The sequence below is a fragment of the Temnothorax americanus genome, unplaced genomic scaffold, assembly GCF_048541705.1.
Source record: "Temnothorax americanus isolate GAGA-0224 unplaced genomic scaffold, ASM4854170v1 Scaffold11, whole genome shotgun sequence".
Lineage (NCBI taxonomy): Eukaryota > Metazoa > Arthropoda > Insecta > Hymenoptera > Formicidae > Temnothorax > Temnothorax americanus.
In genome coordinates, this window is record NW_027509242.1 from 12,381 (window position 1) to 24,392 (window position 12,012).

A 12,012-nucleotide genomic window follows, 5' to 3' on the forward strand; every position below is an offset into this window, starting at 1 on the left:
ATTGGTCAATTCTTACGACTCACGACTTTACGACTCGCATTGTAGACCTAGCATTACTTTTAGAACCAACCACGCAACGCAGAGTGTTGCGAAGACGAACTCAACAGTTGTGTCTACTGAACGCGCTCATTATTGAATAACGTACGGTAATAAAAAAATATATTCAACGGTATATCGGTGTTGCAATATTGCACTCGTGCTATTCATATGTATGTACGTGAATTCAATAACACGTGAAACATCTTATTTCTTTAAAAAATTATTCACGTTTCATATTTTTAGGTTTTTCGTGTTTTATATATACACTTGTATGGCAACGTGTACTTTTCACGGCAAGCGATACGGTGAATAAAAGATGTATATCAAAACAAAAACGGACTAGTTACATTTTGTTACATATTAATAAAAATTTCTCAAAGTGTGTAAGTTTGCTTTTTTAATAAAAAAATTTTTGACAAATATAAATTTTTGTAACTTTCAGACATTAAATAATTATAGTAAAACACACACACACACACACACACACACACGCTATTAGTTCATCTATGCACACACGCCGATCAAATATTTATATTCATATACAAACAAGTGAGATTTATCATGATTTTAGTATATATATTCCATATTAAGATATACTTTTACTACAACTATACAAAATGAAATACGTGTATCAGGGCGTTAAATTACATGTGATGACATATGACGTTTTCAACGTGTCATGTTTTTGCATGTGTATGCCCGCTCGGTTTTACGTTGAAAAACTATTACAACCGGATTTAGTCTGTGCTTATGCACATATTACGAAACATATGATTCTTGACAGCTAGTCCTTTTGAAGAATGCGACATTTCTTTTACAAAATTACGTTACATTCTTCCAAGTGTTTCTTCCAACTTGCTATAGAAATACTTTTCTTATTCTAAACATCTTCGTGGTAAGATACGTAGTGAAATATATAGTATTTTATCGTGCAACTTGTTAAGCTTGAAGTACGTTTAACGCGAAGGAATATTCTAATATCATTACAATACAAATATTCTAATTAACTGTTACGTATCTATGAACATTATGGCACAGAATACTGCACGGACGTACCATTATATATATATATAATGCGATTAAAATCATATACAATGGTTTTAATATTATACACATATACATAAAATCTCAACATAACGAATATCAGCGTGTTACATTGCTTCATGTTTTATCCACTTACATCGTACTATACAAAAAACCATCGTGCCATTCATGTATTAAAGATATAGTAGATTACGTCTGCCTAAATACATTTTTCTGCTATTTATCGTAACACGTGTTCGTAAATCGTAGTAGATTAATCATTATCATTACGTCTATGATATCTCGATATATATTAAAGCCAAAAATATCTCACTTTAGTTTCAAGTCAACGTAAAAACTGAAGGCACCCGTGTTACGACATACATCATCTGACCGTTCGCATATCCCTGAGTTATATCGTGGCCTTATGATATCACCTTTATATCGTTACGTAATAATTTTATATAATAAAATAAATATACATTACTTTTAATACGTACAAAGAGACGTTGATTTTTATTATAACTGTATATAAATAACAGCTGTTTGTAGACATCACATCGAAGTCGACCCTACATCAAGGCCCGTTAAGACGAGACATCGTTCTTGCAAGCGCTTCATATGTGACGTTATACATGCGTTTTCTATGTACAAATCCTTCACCACGATATCAGCACTCGCTAATTTATCAGCCTATTGGGATAAATCATAATGATAAAAACTGTTATTTTACTAGATCTTGTGCGTGATTTTAAATCTTTATTATTACGGCTTATGGTTTTAGCTTTGCGTAATCATTTTGTATGATTTTTAGTATTTCGCAAAATTAATGCATATTTTTTTTAAGCAACGAGATGTCGTAACTACACTATATTCTATACACTATATTGTATTCTCTTATCGGACGTTCATGCGTAAGAGAACGTGATTAAAAACGTGCGCAGTACCTGATCGACAGTTGTTTGAACTTGTATCTGAAGTCTTTCTTGGGTATCACGGAGAAGGCACTGTAATTCGCATACTTCCGTCTGGTGCTGCACTATAATACCTATAACAGCAATAGTTTTTTTTTTTTTTTCACGTAGAGTAACATGTTTTTTTACACAAATATATATGTTGTGTATCGTAAAAATTTATCAACGCGTATTTTATAAATAATTAAATGTAAATGATGAAATGATAAAATGAAAAAAACTTACGTTGCAACAATTTTTCAATGTACTGCCGCTGCTGTTTAATATAACGCTGCAAGTGCCGTTTCTTGCGTTCTTGTGCGTAAAGTTTCACTTTCAAGTTTTGAAAAATGTTTAGATCGACGCAACCTACTTGCTGCTGGCTCGTACTCTGCGAGCATGTACAGCTGGTTTCTTTCATTACGTCACGTATCATGTTGACGTCCGATTCGCCTTCCTCATCTTCCTCTTTCATCGCTAACATAGTTTTAGCAGCAACATGTAAGTTCGTGTGCGACATCTTTTGATCTCGACTTATACCTTTTCGTACTTTTATAGGGCATTCGGTATGCCCTGTATTATACAGCGTATGTCCATCGATGTGATCGTTTTGTTTCAACACGCTGTCAAGCGTGTTGGATAATGGAACGTCCGCCGAGGTATGACACGTTTGATCGTTTGTACCACATAACGCCATATTCGCGAACATTTCGTTCGTTGACAGAATACTAGACGTACTGGAAGATTTGCACGGCGACGACGCCGAGAACGTTGCTAAGGAACGTTCATCCGGTACTTGTACGTAGGACGCCGCCGTTGTACGTGATTGTTCTATCAGTCTTAACTTTTCACGGAGATCTCCAATTTCAAGATTCTTCTGCGAGATATCATTTTCAGTTTTTACTTTCCATTTCTCAAATTCTTCTTCGAGCTCTATATACTGAAACGTTAAGGATAGAAAATATTTTTAGTTTTTAAACGAAAATAATATAACGGCGTGCGTGCGTGTGACGATCGAGGATATAACGAAACCGTTGGTTTGGTATATCGAAAACAAAAAATAAATATAACGTTACGCAAATGATAAGATTCTGTCTTACCTGTTGCTCCAAGTTAAACTTTTCTTCTATAGGAGACAATCGTCCATTACTTTTTGATTTATCCGAGGGACTACGTAATTCTTCGTACTCTGTTATCTTCGTAATAAGCTCGGCAAACTTGTCGTCGCTTATTTTTTGTTCTTGCTCAAAGAGCTGTCTCTCTTCTTCTAATTTGGCAGCCCAATAATCCTCACATTCTTCGTATTCCGCTTTCAATAGATCTAAACTTCGTTCGAGTTCCTGACAACGTTCGGTCACGTGCTTCTTCTCGCGCTCTAACACGTCTACGTTTGCCGTCGCGACGTTGACGTTTGGTGCAACACTTTCGACTTCGGTAACATTTGGGGGACTCGTTCTCTCCTTGTTAGCCTTGCACTGATCCACGGGATGTTCTTCTTTTCGCGGTGGATAATCTCTAAGACTCGTTGCCTTGGTTTGCGTTAGATTTTTTGCATCTTGACCAGCAAACGTATCCAACGCTTCCGCGCTGTTGGACATTGTTGTGCGTTTCGCGGAAGGTGGCTTCGGTATTTTCGAAACGACCAAGTCTCGTAAGGACTCGTTAGCTCGTTCCTCACATTCGACTTCAAGCTCAGATGCTATACTTTTTCCGAAAGGGACGTTTTCCCGTGAGGGACAACGTACGAACGCAAAACTCGCGCGCAGGCCAGTGATCACGCTCGATATACCATCTCTCAAAGCGCACTTTTCTGGCAGGCATTTCGCACTCGTTGACAATACATTTTCCAAATCTTTTACAATCATATCGGTTTGACCTTGGCCATTCATCGATGCACCAAAGCCATCGTACGACGCTCCCTCGTGCTTGCGTTGCCGATCCACTTGAAACTCTTGCGCCATGTGGCAAGAGTTCTCATCCAGCTGTAAATCGTACGCCAACGACGCGGGTATCTCGTATCTCGTATCCTTGCCGTAACATTTCAAGTTTTCCAATTCCGCGCCAAGTTCATCATTTTGATCTCGCAAGAGAGTCACTTCGGATTGCAACTGTTTAATACGATCGACGAAGAAGTTGACTTGTTCCTGTTGCTTCGCCTCTATGCTTTGTATCTCATCGTGTTCCGCGTCTAATACTTTTATTTGTGTTAGCAAATCGTTATTAGACTGCCGCAACTTTTCGATCTGGCCGAGAAGCATTTTATTTTCCGCTTCGAGCATTTGACTCTCTTGCAAAATATCTACGACTTTATTCCTCATATCGTGATTCTCTTTTTGCAGCGCCAGTAACTGATCCTCCTTTGATTTTAGAGCCGCGGCATCCATCTCCCGTTCGATATTGAGCTGATCCGACAATTCCTTCGTGATTTCAGCATAACGTTGTTCGCTCTGCCTCTGTAAATCCTTCTTCGTCTTTTCCACGTGAACGTGACATTCATCAATCTCCTGTGCCAATAAATTCGCCCGTTCATTAGCTTCCAACATGTCAATCCGCATCTTTTCTCTTTCCAACTTCATGTTGTCTACCGTAGCGATTAACGTACGTTGCTCATCCTGATGGACAATCATCATTTCTCGTAATAAACGTATATGAGTTTGAATCGTGCTGTTACCTAACGATTCATTCAAACTCTTGAGTTCGTCGCATATGATATTTGCTATTTCCGCGAGGCTCGTATCCAAAGCATCGAGATCTCTGCTGCTGGACGATACCGCGCGTGCGTCAGAAACACTAGCGACGACCTTTTTCTCATCCGACTTGTCCGACGCTCCCGTAGTCCGTATCGGATTACATTCACAAGACGCGCGTGTATTAATATCCAACGTATCTACATCATAGTTTACATCTACGATACTGTTGCGAGACAACGCGGTATCCTCGCGTTGCAAAGCCTTCATACTTGTTCTCTTTTGAAATATAACTACAAACTCGTCGAAGCTTATCAATCCATCGCAATTGTGATCGAGACTTTCAAAGATAGATTCCGTTATCTGTTTCGGGAGCTCAGGAATTTCTAAGCAACTCGATATAAAGTGCATCGTCGCAGAATCTGTGTTTCCCCTTAAATAAACCTTAACTCTCTCCCATAGGCGTATCAATCTATTCTCATCCATTATAACGTTAGCTTTCATATCTCGAAGACGAACCGTACTCGAAGTACTCGTGACCAGTGGTAAAGCTTGATCTTTTTCGATATCGAGAGAGCATATGTTTAACGTATGATACGGTTGTACGATATGTTGTTTATCGGTTATTAATCCTTGAAATTTTCTCAACAAGAGTAACAAGCCATCTCGGAATTCCTGAAAGGATATCGTTTGTTTATTCGGACGATGTTTGCAAATGCACAATTTCAATTCCTCGATCACGTCGTCGAGGTGCAATTTCGTGCAAATGGAAAATAGATCCGTCTCATCGAGTTCGTCCTCTCCTTTTGTCAAACAGCTTTTAAATACAGCAAGAAGCTGCTGTTCGTAAAGATCGCTGCTGCGTTCAGCCATGCCTTTCGCTCATGGTTTCCAAATTAATCAATGCCACGGCTCCATACAATATATCTGCAAACAATAATTGTAGCGACTATCTTGTATCACGTTACAGTAAATAATGTGTGTGTGTGTGTGTGTTCCGTACCATCGTAATATGCGCACAAAAATACATAGTTTTTACGTACTTTCTTGCAAGTGTGTAATAAAACTAAGCAGTGGCATTATCTTGTGTACGTCAAATGACTATTTCTATCAAAGATACCTAACGAAACTAGTTAAAATTATACGAAAGACAAAACAAAAACTGACAAAACGTGCCGCGTATGTATGTACACACAGAAATATAACCATTGTTTCTTTATTTTTTTTTTTTTATGTCACGGTCACTCGAAACGTGACTTATATTCGTTCTCTTGTGTGATCCTCTCTTATATATCCTCTTATAACATAATTTCGATGGTAAAGAGCCTTTTATCATCGTTGCTAACGTGTTATTATACGCACGTTTGATCGACGTTGAAAACATGTACCTCAGTGTCCTCGATCTCTGAAATCTTGTAAATAACGACGGAAAAAATAACGAAAAATAAATGAAAATTTTATTGCGTTATTTTCGTGAGCGAAACATTGAGCAAAACACAAATGGAATGCCTATGCATGAAAGATTTATACGACATTAAGGTTAATCATTGACACAGATTGTTATAACCTACCACGTGTATCCAAGTTATAGCACATATCTGTGGTATTACATTTAAAAGATTATTCTTTACAACACCCAAATGTTACAACGTAATCAGATCTTCTTTTTTTATTTGGAGTACGTTTATTTGACGGACGTATTATATTTAATAGTTAAGTAAACAGACTCTCGGGTACGAATGTACGAATGGTACGAATCAAAAGAACACGCCCGACTACACTTTGCGACACTCGGTTTGACTGGCTCTTCCGATAAGGCCGGTTCTACACGTGGCTGCGGTCAGCCGAACCTCTGCTTAGCGAGAAGCGAAAGGTAGCACATAAGGCTGAGTTTCCACTGAGCGCGTCACGCGTCGCGTCGTCACAAGTTAACCAATCAAAACATCCCATTTTATTACATTCTTGTGACGGGATCGAAATGGGATGTTTTTATTGGTTCAACTCGGACGACGCGACGCGTGACGCGCTCAGTGGAAACTCAGCCTTAAGGTGCGTTCCCACTATACGCGTCGCGTCACGACGCCGCGCGTCATGAGTTATGGAGGATTCACATTGCGTCCGATCACGTCCAATGTTCGACGTACGACGATCCGACATCCAATAACAGAATTTATTATTAGAGACAAAAATTTCCTATTGGATGTCGGATCGTCGTACGTCAAACATCGGACGCAGTGTGATGGAGGATTTACATTGCGTCCGATCACGGTCCGATGTTCGACGTACATACGACGATCCAACGTCCAATAACAGAATTTATTATTAGAGACAAAAATTTCCTATTGGATGTCGGATCGTCGTACGTCGAACATCGGACGTGATCGGACGCAATGTGAATCCTCCATGAATCCTCCATTATCCACGCAAAACGTTTTATTTTATGACGTCCGTTCCGACGCGAGCGCTTGTCGGAACGGACGTCATAAAATGAAACGTTTTGCGTGGCGAACTCATGACGCGCGGCGTCGTGACGCGAGGCGCGACGTGTATAGCGTGGGAACGCAGCATAATGCTGCGTCTCTCTCGACATTAGTATAGACGTGACCCCAATGTAAACGCACTTTAAAGATTTACCCGCCGACGTCGAATAACACGTCGTTATTTATATATTATAAAAAAAATATATTTAAATAAAAAATAACGTATTAAGAATAATGTAGACTACAAATGATGTATACAAACGACTAAGCGCACAAAACTGTACGTTATTATTATTTTTGAAATACTGAGGGGCTAACTTTTAGAGGTCTGCTCTTGTTAGTAAAACTTTTATTTTTATTTTTTTTTTTTTTTTTTTTTTTATTAACCAAGAATGTACAAACACTAAAAATCACACGACATTCATGTGTACAAACGACGTACAATCGTATTACACGCCGAATATATTAATGTTTTTGTATTTTGTTGTAGATGAGAGGCTAAATATATGGACCTCGTGTGATATTTAATGTACAAATCTTAATACATGGTTTATACATGATCTGATGACAAAAAAAGCCCATAGTTGTACAAATCTTTAAAAGCTGGCGTGAGACAAAACGTGTCAAGCGTCAAGCCTCAAACAGCAAGCAGCAACCTACGCAGCGAAGTGAACGCAGCAGTGGCATAGATAAAGTAGCGTAGAAAATATGGCCTCGCGCTGCGTGGTTGTTGCTCGCTGTTCGACGCTTGACGCGTCCTGTCTGACGCCAGCTTAAGATTTGTACGTTTCTAGTTTATGATAATTACGTTATCTTTGGAACAGCCAAAACGGTTGATAATGTCAGCACTCTTCAGTCAGGCCGTGCCCCTGGGGCCCCTTTGGTGGTCACAAAAATTTACCCATCAGGGTTGTCGCGGTCTTGAGTGACGTACCAAGCACTCCAAGCAGTCGAGTAAAACGGTGTCACGTAAAACGCCGGCGTGGCCGCTCTCGGGTTTCTCTCTCTCTCTGTTATACGGCAAATAATATACCAATTAAATTATTTACGCATGCAAAATGTATATCGGCATATGCCTATGCACCTATGCAAGTTTATCTGGATAAAGCCATTGCGTGGTCCATATACATGTGCAGAAGACCACGTACGTTTCTTATGCTTATGCTCAAGTACTGGTCTACAACCTTGCTTTAAAGGATATTTAAGCTCTAAGCCGTAAAAAATTAACCACGCACGGTCGAGTATTCTCCTCACATTCCACTGTGCGTGGTCACGTTCTTACGGCTTAAGGGCCTAACAGACAGGACGCGTCAAGCGTCGAGCACCGAGCAGCAACCACGCAGCGAGGCGATATTTTCTACGCCACTGCTGCGCGCACCTCGCCGCGTGGGTTGCTGCTCGATATTTTTTAAAGCAAGGTTGTAGACCAGCACTTGTGCGTTCGGCAAAAGTCTGTGTTTTGCGCTTAAGCCGTAAGAACGTGACTACGCACAAAAAGGAACGGTAAAGAGAATACTCGACTGTACGTGGTCACGTTCTTACGGCTTAGAGATTAACGATTGGACTGACGACGACCCATGTTATAACGATATACGGATATGATACTTACGTCTTACAACCTATTTGATACATCCGTAGCATTTTCTTTACCATTTGCAATTCGTGAGCCAAACTGGAAAGCTCTTTTAGGAAACGTAGCCGTACATTGAAAACCAATCTTGCAGGCTAGTAAACGTAATAGTAACTTATCTCCCAATCCACTTGGCATTTTCTCAGTCGGATAGCATCTGCCACGGATTTTATCGTCACGCGCTCATTCGTTTTACGCCATTACGTGTTTATGTAAATGTTATGTAACGTTACCTCTCCCATGGTTTTAAACGCTGCACATATTTCACCAGATTTTCGTCCAGATACGGTAAACGGGATTGTTTCCCGTGATCGGAAACAATCCGGTCGTCTCGACCTAAATTTCTCTCGGAAATCCTGGCCACGTCAATACTTAATTCTTGCATCAGTGCGTCCCATCCCCTGTGCCTCAATATGGTTCTATGTCTCATGTATCCGCCAAATAATTCATCCGCGCCTATGCCTAAAAGCAATATCCTGCACGGCGATTCGTACGCTTCGTTACCTGGGTAGAGACGGCCTTTCGCTCGACTCGCGAACCACATTGCGCATCCTAGACTATCATCCAGAATTGTACGTAGTGGATGCACGAGATCACAAATTCGCGACGCACGATACAGTTGTAGTTCCACTTGTGCAACGTTACACTGAAATAAGCACGTTACATTGTACGCAGAAAAATGATGACACGACATCTTTCGTTCTTTTTATCTTTTCTCGGAAAAAAAAAAAAAAAAATATCGAAAGATATAAATAAGATATAAAAATCAAACGAATATAGGAAAACTGTACTTGTATAAAATTCCATTTCCTCGTGGGACAAATTCGCAACAATTCAGAATACGTTTGTCGTCCCGTTTTTCGATCCGGTACGTCATATTTTTGCGTTGCCGTCCCTTTTTCCGTGTTTGCGTGACTCGCGTTCTGGTTTTTGCTCGCAGGTCTTTCAAACGCGACATTAATGAGATCGATGCTTTCGTCTTCCGGAACGTACTTGTCGGCGATTGCTGTTAAAATTGCCGAGTCTAGGCCACCAGAAAATAATATGCCGATTTTGGAATGAGTGCAAGTAACACTTCCGCCGCTTAGTACGATCCTTATGCACGTCTTGCAATACGTTGGTTTCTTCTTTACTCGGATTTTCACTGCGTCATGCAACAGTTCTGTCAAACGTTCGACTCTTTCATTTACCTCTTCATATTTCAACAGATCGTGCAATATATCGTTAAAATCTTTACTACATGGTACATTCTCTAGATATTCCACATCTTTTCGACTAGGATGCAGCGGCAACGTTGTCCACGCCGCGGAACAAGCGTCCACGATAGTGTCTTTAATGTCAATATCCACACTTAACGTTGTCTCCAGTACTTCGATAATATCCGTGAACCTCAAGTCAGGTTCTTTCCACGGATAACATGCTAAATTTATCCGCGACATATTTAAATTCATCGCAAAGATACCTATAGCCGGTACTTCTACAATCCCTTTCATTTTTTTATTCGCAACCGAAGCTAAAGTCAATGACGTAGCCTTGTTATCCACTTTCAAAAGTAAACTGTGCCGTCCGATAATATCTCGTCCAAAGTATAACGTATTGCTCGACTTTTGATAATACACTAAACAATAAGGGCCTTCGATCTTCCGAAGCACAGACGTGACATCCTTAGACGCGTGTAATTCAGTCAATATAATACTTGTATCGCAAACATCGTCTCTTGCCTAAAACAAACGTAGGTACGTCGTGTAGTTTGTTGCGCACGTGTTAAAATATATATAGATATTTCTTACGTGTATATCTCTCTACATTACGTCTCTCGCCCAAAGGGTCCAAAAGATCGACTTTTTATAATTTTAACCAAGTACAAACTCAGCTTTACCTATTTCTATTTTTATGAGCTATGATTTATTTCGTGAATATTCCGCACACTATTAACGTATAAACTATTTTTAATAATGACCGTCATTCAAAGTATTTTATCGGAATATTTCGCACACATGCGTTACGTACCAAATGACCGGAGAAAAGATCTCCGTTCCAAAGTAACAAGTTTTCATTGTCATCTAAACTTGGCTGCGTCGTTATTCTAGGTCCTTGCATCCATAACACTGCAGCAGCAAAATGTCCAAGCCAGTCACGACTTAACGTCAAACGTTTCTCCATTAAATAATCAGGGCCTCGCGCAGCTATCGCATCCTTGCAAATATTCCACTTCAAAACAGTTTGAAAAAAGTTAATGTACCTTATGTTTACTACAATAAATGTAGTAGACGCAAGACGAGTCTCTCTTTGCTCTCAGCTCTTGTTAAATTAATCAACTTTTCGAAAAATGCGGTGTCAAACTCAATTTTTTTAAAAGTTGCACAAAAAAAGTTGCCAACAAAACGTTCTGCTATTCTCTTCCTTCCATAAGTTAATGAGATATTAACACGTATTATATAAATTTTTCTTTATTAAGGTTCTGAAAAATCTGTTTTTTTTTCTTTCTACATCCTACGCTTTATACATACACTTTTCTGGCTAATAGGGTTTCTAAACAAATAATCTTGCATCTTATATTTTTAACGCAACTTACCTGTTTAGTGGCGTCAGAGACTTGTTCGGGTTGATATATGGAACAAAATATTCCACACATTGTGTGGATACTGGTCAAGACTGATATATGCAGCTATGCACTACAGTTTAATCAAGTTTAATCACTGCGAAATGTCTAAATAAAGTTGTTTGATGAAATAAAATCACGAGACACCTAACCTGCCCGACTTAGCACGTGACCGGAGCCAAGTAGCACGTGGGCCGAGTTTCCACTGAGCGCGTCACGCGTCGCGTCATCACCACAAGTTGACCAATCAACATATCCTATTTTATTACATTACTTGTGACGGAATCAAAATGAAATGTTTTTATTGGTCAACTCGGATGACGCGACGCGTGACGCGCTCAGTGGAAACTCTGCCTTATCGATGAAGTTTTTGAACGCTGTTATTCCGGTTTTCTTGAACGTGCTTCAATTTTTCTGACCATTTTGACATTCTGCAAAGAAAAAACAGTAGTAGATATGAAAACGTGTTGCGCGTAAAGGCCTGGACACACGAACCGACGGAAGACGTAAGACGTAACGCGTAAGGAAATCCACCAATCAGAGTCGACTATTCCCCTAAGAGGACAATTTACGTCTTACGTCTTCCGTCGCGTCGTGT

The 12,012-nt window shown here is 39.7% G+C and overlaps 2 protein-coding genes and 1 long non-coding RNA gene across 7 annotated transcripts; 1 reads left to right on the top strand and 2 right to left on the bottom strand.

Annotated features, from left to right (window-relative positions):
• Positions 1–59: 59 nt before the first annotated feature.
• LOC143905751 (uncharacterized) lies at positions 60–746 on the top strand. Its single transcript, XR_013259312.1, has 2 exons — positions 60–213; positions 283–746. It is a non-coding gene; the product is annotated as an uncharacterized LOC143905751 (long non-coding RNA).
• Bsg25d (blastoderm-specific gene 25D) lies at positions 424–6,555 on the bottom strand. Of its 5 annotated transcripts, XM_077421333.1 has the most exons (6): positions 6,274–6,555; positions 6,065–6,114; positions 3,116–5,629; positions 2,262–2,955; positions 2,010–2,110; positions 424–1,755 (listed from the first exon to the last, which is right to left on the bottom strand). In XM_077421333.1, the coding sequence occupies exons 3-6, from the start codon at positions 5,573–5,575 to the stop codon at positions 1,618–1,620; spliced, it is 3,393 nt and encodes a 1,130-aa protein (XP_077277459.1). In that variant the 5' UTR covers positions 5,576–5,629; positions 6,065–6,114; positions 6,274–6,555; the 3' UTR covers positions 424–1,617. The 5 variants fall into 5 exon arrangements, with proteins under 5 accessions (XP_077277459.1, XP_077277458.1, XP_077277440.1 ...); XM_077421332.1 differs by lacking the exon at positions 6,065–6,114; XM_077421314.1 differs by having other exon boundaries at positions 3,116–6,114.
• A 961-nt stretch (positions 6,556–7,516) lies between these two features.
• LOC143908647 (asparagine synthetase domain-containing protein 1) lies at positions 7,517–11,608 on the bottom strand. Its single transcript, XM_077426399.1, has 6 exons — positions 11,388–11,608; positions 10,823–11,023; positions 9,604–10,533; positions 9,046–9,458; positions 8,792–8,969; positions 7,517–8,192 (listed from the first exon to the last, which is right to left on the bottom strand). Exons 1-5 carry the CDS (start codon positions 11,445–11,447, stop codon positions 8,795–8,797), a joined length of 1,779 nt encoding a protein of 592 aa, XP_077282525.1. The 5' UTR covers positions 11,448–11,608; the 3' UTR covers positions 7,517–8,192; positions 8,792–8,794.
• Between the last annotated feature and the right edge of the window lie 404 nt (positions 11,609–12,012).